This window comes from Chenopodium album, chromosome 27 (genome assembly GCF_948465745.1).
Source record: "Chenopodium album chromosome 27, dcCheAlbu1.1, whole genome shotgun sequence".
Taxonomy (NCBI): Eukaryota; Viridiplantae; Streptophyta; class Magnoliopsida; order Caryophyllales; family Amaranthaceae; genus Chenopodium; species Chenopodium album.
Genome location: NC_137860.1, coordinates 31973267 through 32000856, shown reverse-complemented (window position 1 = coordinate 32000856; position 27590 = coordinate 31973267). Strand labels below are relative to the sequence as shown.

At 35.3% G+C, this 27590-nt stretch overlaps 4 protein-coding genes across 6 annotated transcripts; 1 reads left to right on the top strand and 3 right to left on the bottom strand.

The window, feature by feature from the left end:
• Positions 1 to 359: 359 nt before the first annotated feature.
• Positions 360 to 14193, top strand: LOC145619324 (pentatricopeptide repeat-containing protein MRL1, chloroplastic-like). 3 transcript variants are annotated; one of them, XM_081673996.1, is made up of 20 exons: positions 360 to 790; positions 2180 to 2822; positions 2931 to 3401; positions 3532 to 3760; positions 4011 to 4074; positions 4185 to 4329; positions 4424 to 4539; positions 4807 to 4935; positions 5046 to 5219; positions 5335 to 5499; positions 6292 to 6432; positions 7287 to 7386; positions 8104 to 8212; positions 8416 to 8507; positions 9308 to 9398; positions 10536 to 10767; positions 11292 to 11384; positions 12170 to 12218; positions 13239 to 13332; positions 13784 to 14193. In XM_081673996.1, the coding sequence occupies exons 1-20, from the start codon at positions 467 to 469 to the stop codon at positions 14037 to 14039; spliced, it is 3717 nt and encodes a 1238-aa protein (XP_081530122.1). In that variant the 5' UTR covers positions 360 to 466; the 3' UTR covers positions 14040 to 14193. The 3 variants fall into 3 exon arrangements, with proteins under 3 accessions (XP_081530122.1, XP_081530121.1, XP_081530120.1); XM_081673995.1 differs by having other exon boundaries at positions 2922 to 3401; XM_081673994.1 differs by having other exon boundaries at positions 2180 to 3401.
• Positions 14194 to 14216: 23 nt separating this feature from the next.
• On the bottom strand, positions 14217 to 15392 carry LOC145620067 (putative glucan endo-1,3-beta-glucosidase BG4). Its single transcript, XM_081674717.1, has 2 exons — positions 14948 to 15392; positions 14217 to 14791 (listed from the first exon to the last, which is right to left on the bottom strand). Exons 1-2 carry the CDS (start codon positions 15390 to 15392, stop codon positions 14217 to 14219), a joined length of 1020 nt encoding a protein of 339 aa, XP_081530843.1.
• Positions 15393 to 18380: 2988 nt separating this feature from the next.
• On the bottom strand, positions 18381 to 18656 carry LOC145620066 (auxin-responsive protein SAUR21-like). Its single transcript, XM_081674716.1, has one exon. It carries the CDS (start codon positions 18654 to 18656, stop codon positions 18381 to 18383), a length of 276 nt encoding a protein of 91 aa, XP_081530842.1.
• A 1619-nt stretch (positions 18657 to 20275) lies between these two features.
• Positions 20276 to 20545, bottom strand: LOC145620064 (auxin-induced protein 15A-like). The gene has a single exon (XM_081674715.1). The coding sequence runs from the start codon at positions 20543 to 20545 to the stop codon at positions 20276 to 20278; it is 270 nt and encodes an 89-aa protein (XP_081530841.1).
• Between the last annotated feature and the right edge of the window lie 7045 nt (positions 20546 to 27590).

Genomic DNA, 27590 nt, shown 5'->3' with positions numbered 1-27590 from the left:
TTAAAGTTCTGCATTGATATGCATTTTAGTCCATATGATGCACATATTTACACCAAAAGTTGTTAATATACACTCGGTTGCACGATGAATCAAACTTTTTTTTTTGTTTATTTTGATATCAAATTAAAGAATGATAGTTACTCACTTAATTATGAAATGAGAAAAAAATATTTCACATACTATTTAAAAAAAAAAATTTACTCCATAATACAGTTGTAGAGATTTGGCGCCACCCAAAAAGTCCTAAAACATCAACTAACTACCATTTTGGGGATTAGTCCTAAAATCATTAACAATGCCACATCAGCAGACCACAATTACGAAAATAAAAATAAAAAAAAAAAAAAGTTCCTTGATTCATCATCATCCATAAGTCCATAACTAGTCTACTATCTCACTCTCAACCTCCATTTCATCTTCATCATCTTCATCCTCATCTCTCCAATTTTCTCTCTCCTCATCTTTCATGGATGCTCTCTATTCTCCTACCACGCAAACCCTAGCCCTAATTCCTCGATTTTCTTCGTCTTCGTCTTCTTCATCTTCTTCTTCTTCGTCTGTTTGTTTATGTATCTCCAGAATTCAATCAATTCGCAGTGATTTCTTCGGAATTTCCCCTAAATTGAGGCTCAATTCTCGTCGGAAATGCAAGCGTCTTCGCTTTCATACCACTCAAGTTCCCGTCGCTTCGTTGAATTCGGTTCCGATTGTTGCTGTTATCGTCGCTGCCATGACGGTTTCTGCCGTCGCTGTGGTTTTCTCCAATTTTTACTATTCCAAAAGGAAAAAGGTTTGATTTCAGTCTTTCTTCAATTTTTTTGCTGTAATTTTGTGATTTTTTGGATGATAATTGATGTTTGTGTATTACTTAACTTGTAATTGGTAATTATCTAAATTTGTTGAAGCATAGATAGAAAAAAACAATAATTTAAAAGTAAATTGTGGTATTAGAGGATAAGATTCTTGGAATTGTAGCCATTGAAGTATTTTTTTATGCCGCAATTTTGAAAGAAGTAGTTAATGGATGGCATTTTGAGTTAGTAGTTTGTTGGAAGGAGATTGTGCATTTCTTGATTCTCGGTGTAAGATTGCCTGCGTTCAAGTGATTTGGCCTCGGTTTTCCGGTCTTAGGCTGAAGGATTAAACAAAATATCTCCTCCATTTTTTTAGATGAAACACAAGTTTGCCAATGCATATCTTTAACCAATATCTGATATTATCAATAAATTTTTAAAGTAAATTAGTATTTGGTTAACAAGACCCCACGTGACTATGTTTTCGTGTTTCTTGCGAATAAATCACCATAAGTCCATAAATTGAGATTGTATAGGAATAGTGTAAATTTAGAGGGTTTCATCTAATAAAAATGGATGAAGTATCAAATGATCCATTCTAAGAGGCATTATGGTTGTATTCATTAATAAAAAATGGTTTGCTACTCAAATCATTGATAGCTAATTAGTAGCTAAACTTTTGCATAGTATTTGTCCAAAATCTACTACAAAAGCAAATATGGTTGAGTATTGGTGGTTTTTTAAAAATCAATATAGGCTTATATTTTAATTGGTCACTGTACAAAATTTGACTTCTCATTTAAGATGGCCAAATTTGGACAGGGGAAGAAGAAATTCGACGAACCAAAGGCCAAGAGTCACTGTTTGAGCCAAGTGGGAGGGGTTATTTAGGTAGGAACAATTTTAAGAGGAATAAGGAAAATTGTTGATTGTACAAAAGCCACTAAATAACTGGAAGATGTATGATGCTGAAGAAAATATATTTTATATTATCCTTTTTGTTAGTAAACATGGCTTTAGGGTTTTCCTTTTTCACCTGTTCTTGCCATTTCAGTCATTTTCTGGTGTACAATAGAAATAGATGATAGGTAAGTAGAATTTGAATTTAACCTATAATGTACGTGATAATTGTTTTAGTCCTTTTAGATGACTTGGAATTTATAATTGATGACCTTTCTGGTAAACATCTTAAGGCTTCAGAAAATAAATGTCATTTACAGAGTATCTATTTCTTTCCTAATTTGCAGTATAGGTTTTTTTTTTTTTTTTTTTTTTTTTTTTTTTGGTATTCCCTCTTAGTACCCCCCTTTTTTTTCATTTAATGTACCCTGTATTAGAGTAGGGATGATTACTTCTGATATTTTCCTCTCATTGCCGCTCTATAGGTTCCATCTTCTGAGTATAACCAAGAAGAAAAAGGTACAAGAAAAGTGGGGTTTTATAGTCCAAAAGATGCTGCATATCTTCAGATGGGAAGTTTGAAGGAGATAAAATTTCCATCACCAGGAGAAAGCATCTCTGAGGATAATGTGGGAAGAGTCAATTTGTCATGGAAAGGTTCTTCATCAATACCTGAAGATACACCTGCAATTGGACAAACAGATTTTGCTGATTCTAAATTTCACGAAGTAGGGGCTGTTGCTTCTGCGCTTATGGAGAAGAGAGAAATAGACCTATCTCTTCCACATACATCTTCTCAACATCTTCAGATAGAAAGTGTCAAGGAGCCAAGTTACTCTTTATCAGAAGTCATAGAAACCAATATTAATGATGATGATGGAGGCACTGAATTGTCATATCAGGATCATGTTGCAACACCTAAAGATATGCCAGATACTGAGTCTGCAGATTTTCTTGATTCTAGTTTTCATGATTTAGGGGCTATTGCTTCTGCACTTTCAGTGAAGAGTGAGGAAATTAATCTCTCTCTTTCAGAGGAATCTCCCGAATACTATGACGTGGAAAGTCTTGAGGACAAAAATTCTTCATTATCAGAAGTTGTAGAAACCACTTTAAAGGAAAATGAAGGTAGGATCAATTTGTCTTATCAAGATCCCTCTTTAACACCTTTAAAAACATCTGATGCGGAATCAGCAGATTTTCTTGATTCTAACTTTCAGAATGTAGGGGCCACAGCTTCTGTACTTTCGGAGAAGATTGTAGAAATAGGGCTATCTCTTCCAGAGGCTTCTCCTGATATTGATGCTCTGCAACCACCTGTAAACTTAACTGAAGAATCAGACTCTGTAAGTTGTGGAGTGGAGACTGATTTGAATCTGAATTCACATGTTCATGTTGACGAGATGAAGGATTCCGTGATTGCACTTGTGGATACCACATTCACAAAAGATAGTAATCTTATAGAATCAAACCGCGATCAGGATGATTTTAAACTCCAGAAATCTAGCTCTCAAGAAAGAACAAGATCTGTTAGAGATGAGCTGCACTTGTTTTATGAGAATTCTGTTGCATCAGACAACCAAAAGCATTTGCTGGGAATAAATGGATCATCTACTCAAGCATCTCATTTGGTGAAAAACAACTTCCCTGTGACTACGAGGAATTCTGCAGCTAACATGTTGCAAGAAGAGTTTTTCCAAGCTGCAGGTTATGCTGAATATATCTCTGGAACATGATTAATTTTCAGCAATCAGTTGTGTGTGATTACCATATGGCTTGGAGTGTCATAATTGTGCATCAAGTATCTGACTTGTTTTTTAGGCTTTGATTTTTCCAGGCATCAGAGGACATGGGCCTGTAGCATCCCATGCAGGGGGCTCTTTTAATGAGGGTAAAGGCTTGCGGAAAGTAAAAAGAAGTCTAAGAAAAGAAACAAGGGCCCGTTCTTTGCTATATGACCACCGAAGTGTTTCTGATTCTCCTGATGTGACTTCACTGGAAGTTAATAGCCAACACACTATACCTAAGCATATGAGCTCTTACAACCGCTTGCTGAAAAGTGGCAGGTATTGTTTTTAATAAGCTTTGTTCCCAAATTTTTGGGATTTCATGTATAGCTGGCTGTTGAGGCAAATAGTTTGCTTACTTTGAAAATCATTAATTTTGTGACATACTGGTTTTAACAGATAGAATTAGGTTTTGGTGAGGCTATTAACATCTTATGCCTCCACTTCACTTTACTGTTGGATTCTTCTGTAGCCTACCTTATATACTTCTCTCTATCTCCATTCCTGCATAACATATTCTATTTATCAGGTTAAGAGAATGTGTGGAGTTGCTTGAAGATATGGATAGCAAAGATATATTGGATATGAGTAAAGTAAAGTCACATTTTCTTTTTCTTATGCTCAGAATGATTCTATTCTACAATTTTAGATTAGTAAATAATAAAAATTCCTTGGGTTCTGATCTCTTATGCTTTGGTTTCAGATTTACCATGCTAAATTTTTTGATTTTTGTCGAAGACAAAAGGCTGTTAAAGAAGCTTTCCGCTTTACCATGCTGATTCCAAATCCTACTCTTAGTACTTTCAATATGCTTATGTCTGTTTGTGCTGCTGCACAAGATTCTGAGGGTAAGCTCTAGCTTATAATGGCAATTTATTTAGGTTTTTACTTGATTTTTATTTGATCCACTTTATTACGATCTAATTATGATTGTGTGTGTAGGAGCTTTTGATGCTTGGCTTCTGGTTCAGAAGGCTGGATATAAAGCTGATTGTAGACTTTACACTACTCTGATATCAACCTGTGCTAAAAGTGGAAAAGTTGACACTATGTTTGAAGTGCGTCTGCTTCATCAGTATTGTTTTAAAGTTGCTTTTTAGGATTCAAATGAGTTGTATCTTGTTTTTTGAGAAGCCTTGCTCTTCTTTTGTATAATTAGTCTTTCAGATCTTTCTTTCTTGTGGGTAATTTGTATTTCCTTACAGTTGGTTGTCCAAATTATTATTCTTTTGTGCAATGTGTGTGTGTGCGTGTGCAGTGTTGTCCTTTCTTTTCCCATATTGAGTATAGAATAATTATAATTCACTCTGGAAATTCTTCATCAGGTCTTTCATGAAATGGTGAATGCTGGGGTGGAACCAAATCTTCATACATATGGAGCTCTTATTGATGGTTGTGCAAGAGCTGGTCAAGTAGCTAAAGCCTTTGGTGTGTATGGGATTTTAAGGTCTAAGGTGTGTAGTTTTGAATGTCTGGAGATGAATTTAATTGTATTCTGGACTGTCTGTGCATTGCTTCCTCAGTACCTCTAAAAGCCAATTGATAGCATACCTATATGCAGTAGAATGTGAAGCCAGATCGAGTTGTATTCAACGCACTTATCACCGCGTGTGGCCAGTCTAAAGCAGTGGAACGTGCTTTTGATGTGCTGGCAGAAATGAGATCTGAACTACAGCCTATTGACCCTGATCACTTTACTATTGGCGCTCTGATAAGAGCCTGTACAAGCGCTGGTCAGGTAAGGAGTCTCTTAACCGTGTTACACTCAAGCTATAGGCCTGCTGTGATTGTCATTATTTACTGCTATGCAAATCAATCATTAGAAACCCTCATTAACAATCTGCATTTTCTAGGTTGATCGAGTGAAAGAAGTATATGCTATGATGGAGCAATTCGACATCAAAGGCTCTCCAGAGCTTTACACAATTGCTGCTAATAGTTGCAGTCAGACTGGTGATTGGGATTTTGCATGCAACATATATGCTGACATGAAAAGGAAGGGTGTGGTCCCTGATGAGGTAATGCTTGGCAACCTAATGTCTAATTTAGATGTTGCAGTTGCCCCTTATTCATTTATTTTTGACTAGGAAATTTCATAATCCTTCCCCAAATAAAAGTCCCATTTCACCCAACAATCTTATCCTTAAATAAAACTCTTATTTTACCCGGATCTCTTACATTATTTTAATCAATTAAACCTCACTATTGCTCTCTCCCTCTCTCTCTTCACCTTTATTCAACCAAACTCTGCTATCTTTTTTTTCTTTTCTTATTTTTTTACGTTCTTGAAAATGTGTGCAAAAACAAATAATACTTTTATTTGGGGATGTAGGGAGTACTATAATTCTTTTCAGTGAGCAGTCATAGGGTGATTAGTGTGTCATTCATAGTATTCATCTTTGTTAGTAGTCTGCTAGGAATTAACTAGTTTGTAAGAAAACTCAGAGTATAACAAAAGGAATTAGAGGAAGAAGAAGGATAGATTGTATTGATGTTTAGCAAAGTTCAATCAATACACCTTTCATTCGAGAGGAAAGGAGCTCTCCCAAAACTAAGCCAAGCTTAACAATAATTTTCTGGATGATCATTAACCCTCCTAATGAGTCCTATTTATAGAAAAAGTCTCATAACTAACTCTAACTTATTCCCCAAGACACTACTAATAGGCAATGACTAATGTGCCCCTCCCTCAAATATTGATTCCTTGCATAGTCAATTATAGAAAATTCACAATTTTGTGCTGTTACTAATCGTTTCGTTTTTGTTGATTTATTTGCTTAATACACTCAAGCTTCTCATGTTTCATGCAGATGTTTTTTAGTGCCTTAATAGATGTTGCTGGGCATGCTGGTAACCTTGATGCTGCTTTTGAGGTTCTGCAAGATGCAAGAACTGAAGGGATGAATCCAGGAATTATTGCATACAGCTCATTGATGGGGGCCTGTAGCAATGTATGTATCCCTTACTTTTTCTTGATTCTGGTCATTTCAAGTTGTTAAAATCAGTATACATACATCATACTGCATTGCAAAGTTCTCACGTGGTCTTTGAGTATTAGAATTTTAGAACACTAAGGCTTTGTTGTTGTTGATTATTGTGTTGGATCATAGCCTTTAATTGAAGGTTTTTCTTTTTGATATTATGTTCAAGTTTACCAAAGTATCTTTATTTGATATGCCTAACTGCCCCCTGCCCAGAGCTGTAAGTTGGACCAAAATTACTCGCAGATAGATATAGTAAAAAAATTGAACTGACTAACCAAAGAAAACTGACAAGAATAGACTTGAAATCTTGAAGCCCGTGAACAATAAGTTAAATATGCACTTCAAACATATATATATGTGATTGACTGAATCATTGACTCTACTAAAAGACAGTAGCTGACTGTACTCAAGAATAACCTGACAAAATTTATTGTAAATCCTAAAAACACGCTAATTATTGTTACAAAAAAATTTAACCAAAAAAAAATTATATTAAGTAACCCAATCCCAATTCATTTAACACTTTTAACTCACATAAGTTATCTTTTTAATTTTTGTTTTTTATACTTTTCATTGCACGCTGCCTATAGCTTGTAGGATTTGGCTATTTCAGTATCCTTCCCAATTTAATAGAATGAGTGGAAAAAATCCTATCATAGCTCTGGTCAGATGGCTAAATGAGTTTCTTGAAATTTGAGCACTTTGCAATTAAGACATAGTGAAGGGAAGTTACTTGACCCTTTGTTTTTATGTTCTTGGTCTATGCTATATGATGCTAACTTTGTCATGAGAATGACCATAATGTCAAATACTGATTTCAGACCCAAAATTGGGAGAAGGCACTCGAGCTTTTTGAGCAAATCAAAGCTATGAATATGAAACCCACAGTTTCAACTGTAAATGCCTTAATTACTGCACTCTGTAAGTTACTCTGCCTATATACTGTTTTGATGTATCTAAATTTATTATTAAAGGGTAATAATATATAAAATGCTTAGGCCTTAGGGTAATAAACATTCAAGCTCAATATGGTACATTTCTAATATACTCTTGTTTTGTGTATTCACATTTGCCAATGTATATCTTTGACATTAGTATCTCTAGCAGAAAATTGGGAGTAATTGTAAGATGTATCATTTGTTTTTAATCATTGCTCATCATTTTTGTTGAAAAGCTTTAGCAAACATTTAATGTTCTTCCAGTTTCTGATTTCCATTATCTAAGAAACCAAGATTGCAAAATGCATATGGAACTCTAGTGTTAAACTGATAACAACAGATTGACAATGACAACTCAGAATTAGTGTATCAAAGTGGTTTATGAAAATATAGGAAATATAATCTCCATAGATTGTTCATGTTTGTTTACTATATAGCAAAAATAATTTCTTGCAAGTAGTTAGTGTATATAATTGGCTACGGAAAATCCAAAGTGGGATTAGTATGATTGTTTTTCTATAATTCCAGTAAAGATTAAGGAAACAAATTAGAAGGTGAACCCAGCAAATTTATGAACTCTAATATGAAACACCGTCAATTTGGAAGGATAAAAAGCCATGTTGTTGAAACTTGTTCCTGACAAATCATCAGGCTTGTGGAGGCTTTTGCAACAAAATTGACCCTGGAATTGTCCACGCAGGTGATGCTGACCAAATGCAGAAGGCTCTGGATGTTCTGACAGAAATGCAGAAACTTGACTTGAGCCCAAATAATATTACTTACTCCATTCTAATAGCGGCAAGTGAAAAGTAATTTCTCTTTTTCTTATGTCCAATGAATTACTATATTTTTTGGTGGAACCTTTGTTCAAGGCCCTAGACACAGAAAGTTACTGCTTTGATGAACTCTGAAAATTTGTCTTCAGATCCTAGGCATTTGTTCTTTATTCATGCCCCTGAGAGGCTTCTAGATTATTGAAAGAAGGGTTTGTGATGGTTCTTGTGCTTTGCAGAAAGGATAATTTAGAAGTAGGCCTTGCACTCTTTTCTCAAGCAAAAGCTGATGGTGTTTCCTTCAGCCATATCATGTGTAAATGTCTTATAAGTAAGTTCGAACGATTTATCGATTAACTCATTTCAAATTTCTTTGATCAAGCACCTTGGTCCGTTCTCATGTATTATTCATGTTTTATGTAAGTGAAATGCATATTTGTGTTTTCTCTTTTAACAGTGTGTTTGGGTTGAAGTAGATGGAGGGAAAGGAAATGGAGGGGTGGAGTATCTTCATTTGGATATTTAAGAAGGAAGGGAAATGGAGGGGAAGAGAAAGGGAGGGATTAAATTGTAAGAAATTGATATCTCCAACAATGGAATAGAGACTTGAAGGGAAACTCATCATCTTTCCCTCCCCTCCCCTCCCTTTCCCTTTCCCCTCCTCCTCCCTTACCTCCCCTTCTTTTCCTCCCCCTTTCTTCATCCAAATGCACTGTAAATGTTCTGGCAAATCAATACTCTATCTTGAGTACCTTAAGTGGTTTCTTGTAAAAGGTTTGAGTTTCTTGCAATATGAAGGATATGTACTTTGAAGCATTTGATTATCATTTTTTGTGCTCCCCGAGTTCTGAATGAATGACTGTGTTGTTTTAGAACCTCACTATGCTCTTGGAAAATGGTGCAGTTTATGGTTTGAAAAACAAAATAAAATCTTCATCTAGTCAATTTATAGGCTTTGTTTGTTACCCTTCTTGTTTTATGGGTTTATATGTCTTTATATATTATAAAGCTTTTCGCTACAGGGTGTTTCTTTTTTATATTTTCCCTTGTATCTTTTAAAATATATTAATTTATTTTTTAACATATAAATATCTTTGTAATTGGTTTCTGTTGCTGCAATGCATCTTACAGAAATGTGCTACCGGAGATATGAGAGGGCTATTACAATTGGTGAGCCTGTTTTATCTTTTAAGTCTGGACGTCCGCAAATTGACAGCAAATGGTATTCCATCCGTCCTCTATATGTTGATGGATTGATTTATGTTGTGTGCTTATTGTCATCACTTTTCTTTATTTTGACATAAAAAAGTGACATATGGCTGAAACAAGTTCCTTTGCTGACTTTTCTTCACTGGAGCTATGTGGCTAAAATTGGTTGTGTTTTGGGGGGGGGGGGGGGTAATCCTACACTGGATACTCTAATGGAACTACTTCAGGTTTTTTTTACCAACCAATGGTAAAAGTTCTAGTTCACATCTGTGTTAGAATCTTAATGATTTTTTTTATTGGTTCTTTTAATGGACACTAGACACTTCAGGACGTATTTTACTAACCATTGGTAGTAGTTCCAGTTCACATCTCGTTTAAGATTTGCTTCTTTTTCATTAAGAGGACTAACCTTCTTTTCTATATATATATATATAAGGTCACTTGAATGATTGAACTGAACAATTAGTTAAGTTTTGGTACACATCTCCAACACATTGAAAGAGAAGCAGTCTTACAGCAACTAGAAGACCCCCCTCCCCCCCAAAAAAAGCTAAAGTATTCGTATTAGAGGGATGACTGGGATATGAGTCTTATTCCCTGTTCTTTTGAGCTTTTCTGCTCTGCTCTGTTGTAGCCTGCCATGTCCTTCTTTGCTCTGCTCTGCAGTGTGTGGAAGCTCTACTCTACTCTGCTGAAATCTGCTCTACACTGCTATGCTGTAATTAAACAGGGCCTAATGCGATTAGGGCTACTAGCTCATAACTAGTAGTGAATATGGAGGGTCTACCTAGGTGGTCGGTCCACTGTACCCTAGATGGAGGCTTTAAGAAACTAAAAAAGCCCACTTATATAATTTCCTCAAATGACTACTAGATTATCAAACTTGACTATGTAAGACGAATTCAGACTTCAATATCAATATACATACAATAGCTCCTTTGAGTTCTTCCAAATCAGAATTGGCACGGTCTTGAGCACATATTAGTAAACAAAAAATCTAGGCTGTTCTCACTTAATCGTTTGGCTTAGATTACTTAGTTATATTTCATACGCTCATATATGTGTGTGACTTTTTTTATGTGTGCTATACGCAGTATTACAAATATTTTGTGTAAGGCGTTTTCCCCTTTTTCTCTTCTGTAATCTTCAGGTCATCCTTGGCTTTAACGATTTACCGTGAAATGATTGGATCTGGTTTGGTCCCTTCTATGGATATTCTTTCTCAAGTTTTAGGATGTCTACAGCTACCAAAAGATGTATCCTTGAAGAAGAGGCTTATTGAGACTTTGGGAATCAATGCTGAAACATCAAGAAGTGCAAACCTCTTTTCATTGATAGACGGTTTTGCAGAATATGACCCTCGTTCTTTTTCGTTGTTTGAGGTTAGCTATATACTAACTCACTGTTCCATCCTTTCACCACTACATCATGTAGACTCATGCAGTCTTTCATGGATGATGTTTGTGTCTGTGGATTGATATTGCTGATATTCTTAACATGATTAGAATTGTAGCACCACTTCAATTTATATTTTTCAATCAAATTATACATGTTTTAAAATCCCCCCCCCCCCACCCCCACAAATAAAAGGTTCAGTCTTCGACAAAGGATATACACTAGGAGAAACAGGTTATTTACTAATTATAACAATTGCTTATAAGTTCTCGTGTGATGATTCACATTATTTGAATCTTTATGTTTTAGGGTCAGTTGGTTAAAATGGTCTTTTCATATGATATGATATGCATCTAATGCACATGCCTAAGATATTGCTTACACTCTCTTTTTGTAAATTTTCAATTACATCAAACAAATTTAGAAGAAAATTTTTGGAGCCCCATTGCTTTTTTTCATTAATACTTCTTCTAACTCATTAAAGATACTATCTGGACTTTTTTTTTTTTAGGAAGCTGCTTCACTTGGCATTGTACCTGGTGCTTCCTTTAAAGAGAGTCCCGTTGTAATTGATGCAAGGGATTTGAACATTCACGTAGCAGAGGTGAGTCTGCCACCCATCTCCCCTCCCCTCCCCCTCCTCTGCCTTCTTAACGTTGGTTACATTTTGGACAATTGGGATCTTTTCCTGAACCTTTATCATGTTTAAAGACCAGCATGATCACAAAATGTACTTGGCTAAGCACACGCAATGTCCATATATATATATTTATTCAATGCTCTTTGAATCCAAGTGGTTATATGATCTGTTGGCACCTATTATATATTGGTGGTAGACCCAGTTGAAAAGTATGATGATTAATCACCCATTATCTGCATTTGAAAATGTCTGTGATTATTATTTTCCTAAATTTTCGTTAATCATTATACTTGATCCTTTGACTAACTCCAAATCAACCGAGACATGCATCCATTGTTTTTGTCTTGGTATGAAATTGCAGTGTTTAAGATATTTGTATCATGCATGGGGCTTTAAATTTCTCTGGATAGTATGGTATCCAACCTGTCCTTGCCTCTCTCTTCATGGATGCTCAGTAATTGCTCCATCTCTTTGCTAGCTCCAGACATGTTCATATATGCAGCTTCTGTTGTTGTCTTGTTCCCAAGTAGACACAATTCTACAGTATAAATATCTAGCACATTGTTTAATAGTTGAGATAAACTAAAGTACTCTTCAGTCTACATTACTAATATCAGAATTATGGAATCCTTTTAGCTGCCTAAAAAACAGGGAGTACCTTATGATTGCTGCTTAAGTTTGTATTCTTTTTGCATATCATCCATTTGATGCTGACTGATACTCAATTCTTGTTCATCGTATTCTCTCAGGTATATATCCTAACAGTGTTAAAAGGACTCAAGCATCGTCTTGCTGCTGGTATGATTAAGCTTATCTTTTCTTATTGATGTATTATTGTAATATATGGATCCATGCACGCTATTTTCATCAAGTTAAATTGTCTTCTTTATCCTTTACATGAAACCATGCTGTGTCTATCATCTTTGTGATCTTACATTGTTTTTTTTTTTTTTTGTCTGCATGTCCTAGTGTTGTCTAAAAGCTGAGCAGAAGTAGCTTCTGAATTATTATATACTTCGTATTGTTTTTCTATCTTCAGTCGAACTTGGTCTATTGCTCTGAGCAACCACCTAATGATGGTCCTTTCATCCCAATTCTCTCACCCGTGTTTCATCAATCTTTTGTAATCTGCTTGAACCGCAATATTTTGCGTATAATCTGTAGTCATGTTGTGATATAGCTATTTGATAGCTGTATGTTGCAGGGATTTTAGGTCCCTTTTCCCCCTCGTATTCTATCTTTTGAAGTTGCTTTCTGTATACTCATGAGTTTATGACTCAGTTAGAGTTAGAACAGTGGCAAATGGAAACGTTGTGTGATATTTGAATGGAATTTCCCATGTATTGTCATGGTAATGCGTCTTCATTTTTCAGCTAGTTGTAGTTATCGATAATTCTCAACATCCCTTGTTACTCTCTGATATAGTGGGTATGAGTGGCACAGGAATTATTGTACACATTCTTGGCAGTGTACATATATTAAAAATTTAACAAGGACTTTTTTATCGCTGATTTTCCACTTATTATTAGATAAAAACTTATTGTCAATTACCCAAAATTGACTTCTACCCATATGAGCCATTGGGGTTCTTGCTTTTTCTAGAAGCTGCTATCTTGGCATTGCCTTGCCAAAATTGCAGAAGTGAGCCTGATCAATACATGTTAAAATCTCCCCCGTAGAGAGATTACCATATTACTTTGTCTACTCAGCTCTCTGAAAAGTTGCTATTTTATGGCATTAATTTCCGAGTTATATATGTTGTAACTGCAGAATACATAAAAGATCTTAATTGATCACTTTATTTGAATAATTATGCAGGTGCGAAGGTGCCCAGTATAACTGTTTCACTGCCTGTGGAGACAACAGACGTTGCACGTCCTAAAGGAGAAAAAACAATCAATCTCTCTGCGAGGTTAGTCCTGCTTTAAGCACTTAAATGGATTTTCTGAATATAGATTGAGACCGCGTTTGACTGTTTGAGTTATCACGAGAACTAATTATATGGTGGCCTCAAGGTTTATGGTATGCACTGTAGTTTGTACTTTGTAGAATATCAATTGCAAGGAAGGCATTTGCATTGTTTAGGAGAAATACAAATTTATGGTGGAGGAAAGTGTGAAGGCGCACCAAATGCAATTTTGTATAAAGGCCTTTTATTTTGTTGCCAATTGCCATATTTTGCACAAAGTTTATCCTAGCAAGCTTCAGGATCCTTTTAAGGCTCTAAAAAGATGTTTAATTTTTAATTCTCAATCATTAATACTCTAATGCACTTTTAATTGTGTAGATTTGGCACAACTTAAGTAAAAATAAAACCAGCAAACATGCCTAATAGCAATTCATTGTGTCATTTCTTATTGCAGGCTTAGTCAAGCAATTGGAGCTTTATTTAGGAGATTACGGCTACCATATCAAGGATCTGAATCAAGTGGCAAAATTAAAATCAGTGGATTTGCAGTAAAAAAATGGCTTCAGCCAAAGCTTGTTCCTTCATTATTTACTGGGAATCAGGCACAAACACAAGGACAAGCACAAATGGGATTATCTCAATTAAGATTAAGCAAAGAAATCACGCATCAGCAGCGCAAAATTCGTACTGGGAATCTTTCCCTGGACTGATGAAAATCGATCTGTAAGTAGAAAGCCCTAAATTTATGAGTTGTATATGAAAATTTTCCATATAGTTTAATCAGGTTATATCTACCAAATTTTGCTCCCCTAACTTCCTTTTTATGATTAATCAGAAAAAATAAAGGCCATATTCTTTTGCATAGTCTCTTTTACAAAAATTTTAATTCAACCAAATATATTGTAATTTGGTTGCATGTTGGGGCTGAAAAGTCCCCAATGTTGCTCAACGCCAGGATCCTTCAAATCTTCATCAAACATAGCAAAAATGAATCCTTCTAGTAATGCCGCTGGCCTCTTTGGAGTCCCTTGAAAGTCATTTACATGATGTATGAAATTTCGGTTGTAAGTAGCTGCAAGACCTGGAGTTGTGATATTGCCATTCCCATCATGGGGCCAACCGGTCTCAGATATTATGATGTTAACATCATTGACACCCTCTTTCTCCATTGCCGAGAAGAAACCATCAAGCATGGCATCAAGGAGGTTGGAGTACCTCAGAGCTCCATCCTTGATCAGTGGTTCAGTTGTCCTGAATTGTGCATAGTCTAGTCTTATGTTTTCCGGGTCTGCAGCATAGGGAAAATACGGGTAGAGATTAACCAACAGTGGGGACTTTTGTGATGATAGAAATTGTATAATTCCTCTGATAAAGGGGCGAGCACTATCTGAAAATGTGGCTGCTGAGGGTGGGAAAGAAGCTCCTAGCACTGCTGAATGCACCACTGTGGTTGTCCTCGTACCTAGTTACAGCAGGGAATGGTAATAATTAAAAAGTGTATTAGAGATATAATAAACAAGAAGCGAGTTGTAAGATTAATGGAAGTTCATAGTTCTGATTTAAGGTTGATTTAAGCTAAATGCAATCTTCTCTTAGAGGTTGAGTTGTAATCACATACCGAGATTATTGCTCCTGAGGACATTATGCAGATTCTGCATGGCAGGCAAAATAGAATCGCTAAATTCTCCTGGTATAACCTCATTACCAACACTGATGTATGTTATCCGGATGTCATTGACATAAGGATGAACATTGCTAATGAACCACGAATTAGCTGCATCTTCACTCGATGCAAGAGTTGGTATATCAGTATTCTTAACACCCAATGTGAGGTCGATATTGCTCCCTCTTAGAGCTTCAAGCACTTCTGGATATGGCTCAAATATCCTCATCTTCCGAATGTTGTGTCGTTTATAGAGACTGACCACATCCTTTGGAGAGGGTAGATTATCTCCAACGAGCCCATAGCAGACACCAACATCCCCTCTAGTTCTTCTTCCGAGAACTGCTAAACTTACATTCAGAGTAAAGGCCAACAGTAGTAGTGCCCTGAAACTTGCCATTTTTAATCTGCTCTGTTTAAATGACAAGAAGCAGATTGGGTTTTATACACTGTGCTGCCAATTTATGAGCTTTTAGACCCTACTTTTATGTGTAAGCAGCTTCAGAAAAATTCTATATAGTATTAAGGAATATAATTCTTTTTTTTTCTTTTATATGACAGGAAAAAAAGTAAAGTGCTGTTTAGACTCTTGATATTGTGGTACTACTGAGCAAGAGTATTAAAATTGCTCAGTGTTCAGGCTGCATTAACTTCAACAATATTAGGAAAATGAGATGAAATATTTCCTAAAATTGAAGATTTGTGGTTTGAGAGTAGTTTGAAGTAAAGATGGAAAATCTAAGATTTTTATACCACAATATGGCTTGTTCTTAGGGAAGATGTCGAGCATTTTCGCCATCTTTTCCTTTTTGTTGTTTAAGTACTATAAACTGTTCTTTTCATGTTTTCCTTATTGGTTAAAAAAAATCTCTTGCTTGTGTGATTGTATCTTAAAAATACAACGTAAATGCATATTTTTTGTGTTTTTCTGAAGGCATAGAAAGGACATGAACCCTTCCTTTTTTTTTCAGCACAAAAATTATGCATAATATATACATTTTCACGACCTTTAGTTAGAAAATTTCTCTTGAGTATCTTACCTAACAATCTGCAAGTCAAGAATTATTCAATATGAGATCTGAATTTACATTCTTTTCTGACGGATCAAAGAGACTACGACTGGACGAAAATATATGTTCTAAGTTAAACTGGTTTTTAATTAATACTCTAATCCAGCTTCTTTGAGAAGAACAAGAACTTTTTGAGTAGAAAAATATTCATGTTTCCGGTGTTATTATGAATGGAATTTTTATCTTTTTCAGTGTACCAGCAAATAAGCTTATAATTTCTCTCTTTAGTCATATACTCATATTCGATCTAGTGATTGATTGTGAGCATCACCAAAATGTAACAAAAGCCACCTTAATTTATAGAACTTTGCAAACTGATAAACTGTGAATAAGTAAATCTGAAATCTGAAAATGGAATCAATAAATGAATACCACCCCACTGAATGATGCAGATAGGGGGAAAAAAGTTACATCAGTTTAATTTGTACAGTTTTTCTTTCAGGTATCAATTTGATCTAAAAAAACCCGAAAAAAATTGGAACATCAACTGAAACATCATGTTGTTGTTCATATCTTCTATTAGCACCTAAGTTCAGAAGTAAGAGTAAAGAATGTGTCTTCTGAGCAAGGAATGGTAAGAGCTCCCATGGGATGATTGAACCCATATTCTTCTTCAGCGCGCTGTAACAAGTCTTGAAATACGGGGTGGCTCAAGTAAGAAAGTGGCACCACAAATCTCTTCTTATCTGCTTGCTCTCCTACATAAACTGGTACGTACCCCTTTGGAACTACTTGTTGATTTTTTGTACGAATTTGCTTTGTGTTAGAGAGTACAGAAGGGAAGCGAATTGCCATTTTTGTGAGGAAATTGTGCTTGAGAGAAAAAGAAAGGAATGCTTCGAGGGTTGATTAGGCTTTTGAAGAGATTGAGAAGTTTGAATGTGATGGAATTGCTAAGGCCTTTGGTGCTATTTATAATACGGAGTAGATTGATTTGTGGCTGTTGTGTGTAATATGAGTAGAGAAGACAGACCCACACAGAGAAGACGACCTTCACATGGCCTTGTTTATTTTTAGTTTAGAAATGCCCTGCTCTTCTATCTATGTAGTCATGTTTCGACCCACATGTTAACTTGAGGGGGTACAGCTCCACCTGAAGTACATGAGGGTTCTGGCCAGACCAGTCCTACGGCTACAAGTGCTGAATCTATTTCCTGGCTCGTATTATGCGCTGTGTCACAGTCAATGCTTGCAAATGATAATGTGACATGTCCATGTGAATTAGCGCACTTGGTACTTTGGTAGATGCAATGTAAGGACTCAGATGTTCAGGATTAAGTCATATTAATTAGATTTTTTTTGGACTCACTGGTTGCTGTTTAATGATGTATATCTTATAAAATTATGGTGTAAGGACCCGTGTCTGACTCTCAGACCGACGCCTAGATTTAGTTATTAGTACAGTTAAAACTTAAAAAAGTTAAGGAACTCAGCTTTCTGCATACTTTTGTTTCACCTTCATATTGGCCATACAATCTAATGTCTGTACCCATAAGGCCATACCAATGAATTGTTGAGTGTTGACCTAGTCATTAATATTGTGGTCTAGGATAAATGTAGTCTTAGGTTCATATGCCTCATCAATACAGTAAGTATTGACAACCCCATAAAAATTCCTTCCTGTTAGTTTCTGTATTTGCCTAAGTATCGATTTGCCACGGTAGTTAGAATCTCTTGACCTTAATTTTAATATTCATAGCACAGAATATATGTAGATTCCATGACTCCTGATGGGATAGTTAGCAGGAGGTACAAAGTTGACTCAGGCGTTGACTGACTGCTAAGAAGATGAAAGGGGCATCAATTGTTTGTATGTTTCTAAACTGATGGTTTTGGACTGACGAAGCTGTGATCTAATTATATCTGTGTAGGGATGATCATAACATAATGATGGTGATATAAGAGTTATAGTGAACACTTAATTGCTTTCGTTATAATGCCAAGTTACAGCATGCATACGCGTATTTTATCCTACTTTTCCATTCGTATTAATCACATTTGCATAACTCAGTTGGGGAGAATCAAAGACTGGCTAGAAAACTGTTGCAGATCAGAGACTGTATATGTAGAAAAATTACTGTAAATAAAAATTTGACAAGCGAAAAATGAAAAGTGAGGCTAGTATGATCCCAAATTTACGTTCATTAAATAATGTATTGAGAACCACCCATCTGAATAATGCAGATGGGGGAAAAGTATATCTGTACAATGTTAGTTTAATTTGTCTAAGATGAATATACATTCATAAAAAAAAACCCCTAAGTTAGAGTAGAAAGTATGACAGATGAACAGATCTGTTTGTTCTTCATATCTTTCTGTTAACAATTCAGTTCAGAAGTTAGGCTGAAGAAATTTTCTTCAGAGCAAGGAATTGTGAGACCTCCCATAGGATGATTAAACCCGAACTCTTCTTCAGCACGCTGTAACAAGTCTTGGAATGCAGGGTTGCTCAAGTAAGAAAGCGGAACCATATATCTCTTCTTATCAGCCTTATCCCCTACATAAACCGGGATATACCCCTTTGGTACTACTTGCTGATTTCTTGTCAGTATTTGCCTTGCACTAGAAAGTACAGAAGGGAAGCGGATTGCCATCCTTGCAATGGAATTTGTTTGAAAGAGATCGAGAAAGACAGAATTTTCAAAAAATAATCTCTTAATTTGTAAGGAAGAGTTGAAGTTTTTGAGTGTGATGCAATAAACAAAGGCTTAGTGAGCTTTATATATACTAAGGAGAACTACTGCATAGAAAACTTGTGTAGACGAACATGGCTGACCCACCTTGTTTTAGCTCTCACATGTCTTTGTTTCAGAGGAATTAACTTGCATAATTGCTAGATGAAGTGCTATTATTGTCTGTCTTTTCTTGGCTCCTATTGTTTGCAATGCTTGTAAATTATATGTATTACATACCCATGTGAACGGCGTATACCAATTACCAAATATACATCAGGACCCAGATGGTGATTAAGGTACGACTCATTTTGATTAATGGTTTAATGGAGTTGTTGCCTCATCTGATCACTTTAATACTTTATCTTTTAGATGTTTTTAATCAACTTTGGCAATATGTTTCCATATATAGTTCGTATGCGTTTGTCGCTGGCCTTAGATAGTTGTATTTGACTAGCTACCAGCAAGTAAGCCAAGAGACTTGTTTACTTCTTCCTATATGTTTGATTAATAATTGCATACAACATTGCTCATGGATAAGGGTATGTAAGGTCTGTGTCTAAAATAGTTCCTGAATACGCTGAGTTGGCACATTTTGTGTTTGGAATATGACTATACAGAGGAATAATTTTAGTCTTATATGAAAATCCTCTGTTACATCTTTGTACTAGGAATATCAATGAATTGATATATGAAAATCCTCTGTTACATCTTTGTACTAGGAAAATCATCTGTTCGAAAAGCTATTTATTGAGACAGTTGGTTGAAAAACTCCTCTTTTCTTCCTATATTGAGATTAATTAACTATCTTATAGATTTATAACCTTATAGAGTTATTGGTGACATCAGGGTTGAAAAAGTATATTTAATTTGCAAAATTTTTACTTCTTCATTTGTTATTGTACTTAGATTTCGAGCTTTAAGTAATATGATCAAAGTTTTTCGCATTGAATGGAGTGTTTTGGCTGTTCATCTGATGATTAAACAAACTCTTATTAACAAAGCAAAATAAATAGCTAATGAAAATTGGTTTTGTTTATGTTTCCTGCGCAATCAACTCAGCTCACTTCTAGTACTTTTTTATGATATAGTTTGCCAAAAAGAAGATAGAAAGCTTTGTGAAACGAAGACCCTGTCAATTCTTGGTTTGCCATTTGTGTTAAAGAGTAAACACATATTCATCGTATTAAGAGAGTATCGAAAGCATAAGATTTGCTCTTTGCAGGACAATGATAAACAACAGAAAAGTCTGAGACACAATAAGACTGAAAATTAAGGCAGATGTATTAAAATTGATAGAGTACATGAACTAATCATGGTGGGCTTCAACCATCAATTTAAACTTTTGGTTGAGTTAGTCCTTTAACAGAAATATATACGAGTCAATCAAAATATATTGAGAACCACCCATCTGAATGAGGCAGATGGAGAATAATATACATATGTACAGTGTTAAACTGTTATGGCTTAGGTTAATAAGACCTCAAAAAATTTAAAGAGCAATGACTTAGAGATCAATGATTCGTTGTTCTTCACATCGTTCAGTTTAGCTCAGAGGTTAGCTCATAGAACGCTTCTTCAGAGCAAGGAATTGTGAGACCACCCATAGAATGATTAAACCCAAACTCTTGTTCAGCAAGCTGTAACAAGTCTTGAAATGAAGGGTGGCTTAAGTAAGAAAGCGGCACCACGTATCTCTTCTTATCACCTTGATCACCTACATAAACTGGGATATACCCCTTTGGTACTTGCTGATATTTAGTAAGGACTTGCTTGTCATTAGAGAGCAGTGAAGGGCAATGAATGGCCATCTTCGAGATGAAATTGCTCAAATGAGAGATTGAAATGTTTTAAGTTGGAAGGAGGAAGTGGCTTTTAGGAAGAGATAAGTTGTTGAGAGTGATGAATAATTTTGTAAAGCCTAAAGTTGCTATTTATACTAGATAAATCGCGGTATTCCTTTAATGAATATAGACTAATTTACTCGACTCATCGAGGGATATCACATAGCCACAAAATGTCCTAGTTTAAGGGAGATGAGTAGCTCCATTTGTTTCTATGGCTCACATTAGTTTCCAAGTCACTTTCTTCTTGCCTGAAGATTACTTGTATATTCTTAACAGTAGATCATGTGAATTTTAGGACCGCAGATGTAAACAATTTTGTTTTCAACCTAATCAATAAAATTGCTTGTGACTTATTAACTTTTATAACTTTGCTACTTGCTCACTTATATTGCTTTATCTTATGGTTGTGATCAATTTAGTCGTCAGATCGTACATATACACACATAGCTTTCATAATCACCTGTGTCTCAGTCGTTGATCCACTAAATGTGGCCTTGTGTAAGCTAATATTGAGATTAATATCATGCATTTAATCACGTTAAGTTAGTATAATTAGAATATCATCATTTAAAGATGTTAAATCATGTACATACTTGTACTTTAAGATGTTTATTTTCTGTTTTGGGATTAGGCAAATGTTCAAAATCTTCAAATGCTCATTTCATGTATGTAATTTAGGAAGGCGCGGTTTCAATATTAGGTCTATTCCAGATTCAGGAAACCCGGAATTGGAACTGCTTCAAACTTAATTAGCCTGACATGAAAATCTGTATATTCCATATATAGATGTAACGAATTAACACTTAATTAGTTACTGTAATTATCTCTGTATTGTTGCATTGACATAATATATACTAATGCCTGACCATTACTATAATTGCTCTAATATGCAGGTTCAAATTGACTAATTTGATTTAGTAAGCTAAAATATCATGGGGATGGTAGCATGTTAACTTAGTGACAAGCACTGTACTGAAATCTTGGTGTATCAAGGTAAATGACTTGTATTTATACCGATCGTACAAGGAATTTTGATATTTACATATATTGTTAGGTGTAATATAGATTTTGGGATAAAGTGTTACATAACTTCCTCAATTTTTTTATTTTTTTTTTTTCTTCTTGAAGTGTTACACTTTTACTAACACATAAATTTAAGCAAATGATTTTAATATAAAAATAAATAAATAAATAAATAAATAAAATGTTTGGAGAAATTGTGTCTTATATACGTACTTATCCTATCCTGGATTTTCTTTCATGTTAGGGCCTGTTCTCTTCAGTTTAATTTCAGTTCAGTTCAGTTCCTAATTCCTAATATCCTTCTCTCATAAGCAATTTAGTTCGGTTTAGTTCAGTTCAGCTCCAAATCCTCCAATCAGTTTTGTTCAGTATGTGCTAGATTGAAGAGTATTAGAAACTGAATAATTACTACAAGGTCTACAACAATAAAGACAATACAGAAATTTAATTGATTAACTAGAAATTGTAAAAGCTAGGGCAAATGATATCACGAAATTCGAATTTTTATAAGAATGTATGAAGAACCACCCCTCTGAATGATACAGTTAGGGGGGAAAAGTACATAATTGTATTCTGTCATCTGTACATTGTAGATTTCCTTGGGGTTACTAAACTATCATGAAGAAAAAAAAAACCCCCGAAAAATTAATTTGTTCTGTTCTAAATCTAGCACTTCAGTTCAGAAGTTAGCTTGAAGAATGTTTCTGTACTGCAAGGAATGGTTAGACCACCCATAGGATGATTGAACCCGAATTCTTCTTCAGCGCGTTGTAGCAAGTTTTGGAATGTAGGGTGGCTTAAGTATGAAAGCGGTACCACGTATTTCTTCTGATCACCTTGTTGTCCAACATATACTGGGATGTACCCCTTTGGTACTACTTGCTGATTTTTGGCAAGAACTTGCTTTGCCTTAGAGAGCATGGAAGGGAATCGAATAGCCATGTCGTTGAAAGTTGGAAGAAAGTCGTGCAAGAGCGAAAATGAGAGAGGTGTATATATAAAAGTTGGTTGAATTTGAGTTTTTTTGCTAGAGAAGGTTTTGAGCTGAGTTTGATGCAATGCAAACACTAAGGTAGGCTATTTATACTAAGCAAAATTCGTACATTTTCGAAGAGATTTCGAGAGAATTAGTGTAAAAAGACATGAATGACCCACCTCATTAAGGACTCTCACATGGCTTTGTTTCTTAGCTTCTCAATACAAAAACTTTGCCCTCCTTTCTCATCTGTCCTTCTCTCGTCGGTTTTCGTTTTCGTGCCCCGCATGTTTCCCCCAACGGAGATACTCAATCTGATTATTACTCATATCAATCTTTCTGTGGCTCTTCTTTGTTGATTTGTCATTTGCTAAGCCTGTTAATTATAAGCTAAACAAGCCCATGTGAAGTTCATATACTTAGTATATTTCATGACCCTAGATGCTTGTACTTGTATTCCTTTCCTATTAGGTTGTGACTCATCTTCATTAAAGTGCTGCCTCAATTTACATTTTATATAGCTGTACTTAATTATTCAAAAACAATAATGTTTAGTGTATAGTTTTCATAACCACCTGTATGTCGACGGTGTTGTTCATTCACTACTTTTTTTCTAGCAGGATTGACCTTGTAGACGAACTGTCGGATTGAATGTGTGTTGCATTCTTTGATGTTTCGATATGTCTGGTTTATAAATGATACATATATAGTTTCCTATCAGTCATCACATAACTCATATACTAGAAAAGTGCCTGGAAATGATCCTGGGTTGACATGTTCGTTTAGAATGTCATCTCATTTTAATATGTGACAATAGAAAATATAGTGTATTGGGGGATAATGTTGATCATGTTTACAAATAATCCGTCCCCTACACTGCTACACAGCTACATACCTGAATTGTTATCACATTATATGAGCGTACATGTAATTAACTTGACATCTCAAAAGTAAGCTTCATTTTGCTGTCTAAAGGATTCAAGTTTTGAATTCAATTTGTAAAGCATTGAAATCTATACTAGTATACGTAGTATAACATACACACATAGATGTGGTTTACAGGCTGAGGTTGATCCTAACAGAAAGATGATATGAGTGAGTACGTAAAGTATGTTCCTAGATAAAGGGTGTAGTACAACATGTCAACATGTTGCTTTTTTTGAGAGGGATAAATGGATAATCCATCAGAACAGTGTCTTACAAGTTGCAAGTCTGCATCATATATCTCCAGGGTCGTAGTGCTCTAGTGGAAGCTCTGTCGGTCAGTCCTTCAAAATGATATCCAACATTTTCATGTGATCAAATGTACGTACAAGGACCTAGCTAGATGCTAATAAGAAATTACTCCTTTCGTCCCTTGATAGATGATGCATTATGTATGTTACTTGGACACTCTTTTTTCTGAAACGAGGATCATGTGTTCGACTTACAGAATCATGTATCTTATATGTCCAAAAATGTTACATAAAACCACATAGAACTTCTTAAAAGCCTAATTTAACCCTTTTAAGTATCACAATAGTTGATGGATATACCATTGTCTTGGTTTATTTTGAACTCTCCTATCCCTTCTTAATGAATGCTTCATTTTCTATACTTGACCTTAATGAAGAAGAAACGGTTATATTACATAATTGCTTGATCGTATTTATGCTCAAGTATGTAGATTTTAGTTCACTCATCAGTAAGCTCATTTTTCAAATCTGTGCTTACTAATAACCTTAGCTTTTTCTATCTTGGTTTCTCGTTTGTGTTGGTCATATTTAGGCTCAAGTTAACTCATCAATTGGATGTATCGAAAAGTCAGAAACTACAGAACTGTTTCAGCCTTACAGGACCATTAGGAATTCAATGACTACAGAAATCTGGTAAACTGAAAACAATTGACAGGTAAACAATTATAATTCAAAATTCGAGTCTTTGAATATATATTAAGTAAGAGCCTTAGAGCCACCCCTCTGAATGAAACAGATGGGGGGAAAAGTACATTGTATTCTATACAGTGTTAATTTGTGCAGGGTTGATAGACATCTTTACGAAAAAAACCCAAAAAAAATTCTAACAGTCAGTACAACATTGTTGTTTGTTCTTCACATCAGTTCATTAGCACTTCAATTCAGAAGTTAATTTGAAGAACGTCTCTGTAGTGCAAGGAATCGTCAGACAACCCATAGGATGATCAAAGCCGAACTCTTCTTCAGCACGTTGTAGCAAGTGTTGGAATGTAGGGTGGCTTAAGTATGAAAGAGGCACCACATATCTCTTCTTATCAGCTTGCTCTCCTACGTAAACTGGTACGTGTCCCTTTGGAACTACTTGCTGATTTCTTGTAAGAATTTGCTTTGCATGAGAAACCACAGATTGGAAACGAATAGCCATATATGTATTGTTGGGAGTAAACCGTGCAAGAGGAAAATAGAGAGATCGATGTAAGAAGTTGAGATCGAGGTTGGATATGATTTTGATTGCAAGAGATGATTTTGAGTGTGATGATGCAATTCCAAAGGCTTTGGTAGCTATTTATACTAGGTGAATTGCCAATGTTACTTAGAGATCTAGGGATTTTGTGGACGAAAATTTAATTTATGACCCACTTAATTAAGGCTATCACATGCCTTTGTAAACTTAGCTTCTCAACTATTATCTATTTAATCATTGCAACATACCCATGTGAATTGGTATATACTAGGGTAACATAATGACCCGAATGCTTAAGGTATGATTCATTTTGATCAACTCGTAGCCTCACCTATATCGCGTTATCTTTTAGTTGTACTTAATCATATCAGACACTATCTTTAATGCAGTTTCTGTATGTAACCTGTAACCACTTATATTGACTCGAAATAGATCAAGGAAGCTACCTATGTGTATTGTTGGAGTTGGACTACTCAAATTATACTAATTTTGACCTTGGACTTGAAAATGAAGCTTCGATCAGCTTGTGTACTGTGATAAATGTTTTTGCATTCTTTAGAACAAGTCAAGTATGTATAATGATTACTCGTTTTAGCCAGTCAACATATATTTCTTTCCATATGTCTGGTTGGTGGTTGCACATTACATTGCTCATTAACAAGGAAAGCACCTGGGAAAAGTCCTGATGAAGATGACTTGGCGACTTTTCGATTGACAGAGCTATTAATTGACATGTGCTCATTAGGAGAATGAACAGATGAGATGAACTTAGTGATGATATAATATTAAGATTACTTGTTAGATTTTGACTGGCTTGCTAATTAGTCGATCATACAAATGACAAATGCTCTGTCGTTCGAGAATGTGATTAATTATCCTAGCCATCTTCCTGCATAGACATTAATGGACAAGTATATGGACTTCAAACAGCATACTTAAGTTTTTTTTTTTTTTTTTTTTTTTTTTTTTTTTTTTTTTTTTTTTGTTCTTTTGTACTTGGTAATTGGTATGTATACTAGGCTAATCAGAAGATGTTGATGTTCTCGTCAAGTTCCCTTAATATTGATGTGCTAGAATTGTGGTATCAGATATGTGATAGACTGAAAGCTTAAAATTTTAAGTAGAGAAGCCAGAGGTTTCCTTGCTGCATGGAATAATGGTTAGGCCGTCCATTGGATATTGAACTCAAATTCATCTGCTGCTTGACAAAGCAAATCTTGAATCGGGTTTCTGGTAAGAAGGTTGCATATAAGGAAAGGTAGTATTAAAATCAGATATGTGACTTGATTATATAAGTGGGATAAACTTTAGTACTTGTATTAATTAGTGTATGTTAAAATTGTATTCTGTCTATAATTGTTAATTTGTTACTGTCATATTCTGACAAATAATTCACTGGTATTATAATTGTAATTGCTGCTGGACATTCAATTAGAACCACTAAGAAACTGAAATCAAAGCAAGAAAGATATAATCTGAAAGTTGAGTCAATGGATTTATAATTGTATACCACCCCACTGAATGATGCAGTTGGGGGGAAAAGTTACATCAATCTGTACAGTTCTATGGTTATCGAAAAAAATTAAAAAATATTAAAACCACAGCAACAGAGCTGTAAGTGAAACAACATCATGATCTAACTGATCTTAATCTTGTTCTATTAGCATCTAAGTTCGGAGGTAAGGTTGAAGAATGTTTCTTCAGTGCAAGGAATAGTGAGTGCACCCATGGGATGATTGAACCCGAACTCTTCTTCAGCACGTTGTAGCAAGTCTTGGAACACAGGGTGGCTCAAGTAAGATAGTGGCACAACATATCTCTTCTTATCAGCTTGCTCTCCCACATACACTGGGATGTGCCCCTTTGGAACTGCTTGCTGGTTTTTTGTACGCATTTGCTTTGAACTAGAGAGTACAGAAGGGAAACGGATTGCCATTCTAAATTGCAAGGAAATCGTGCAAGAGAGTAAATTGAAGAGATGTGGAAACTTGAGAGGATTGAATGAGGCTTTGTGAAAATGAGAAGTTTTGAGTGTGATGATGCAATTGTTAAGGTTAAGGAAGGTATTTATAATAGAGGAATTGCTGCTTTTCCTAGGTGCTGATAGAGGAAAATTGTGATAATTAAGTCTAAGACTGACTCGTTGAATGGACTGCCGTCAATCACATGGCTTTGTTTTCTTAGCATTGCAAATTGCAAAGCCACTCTCTTGCTTGGCCTACATGTTACATTTGAGGGGAATGCTCCACCTGAACGGCGTGAGGGGTTTTTTTCAGACTAGTCCTACAAGTACCGGGACTATATATTTCCTAGATCTTATTAAAAACTAACTGTACTGTCTTATTCAACACTAATAAAGTAGAGGGTGTGTGACATGTCCTTGCAAGTGCAACCTCTTCGTATATTTGAGGACCCCAATGCTAATAAGGTTTTACTTCAAGTTGCTGGTGTGACTTATTCTGATTATTCAATTCGGTGAATTGTTGCCTCTGTATGGGATTATATTGCTTGACGATGATGTTTGTCTTATGTTACTCGGACTCCCTTTGTTATGATTCAAGGAATTCACATTTGACTCTCCATCACGCAGTG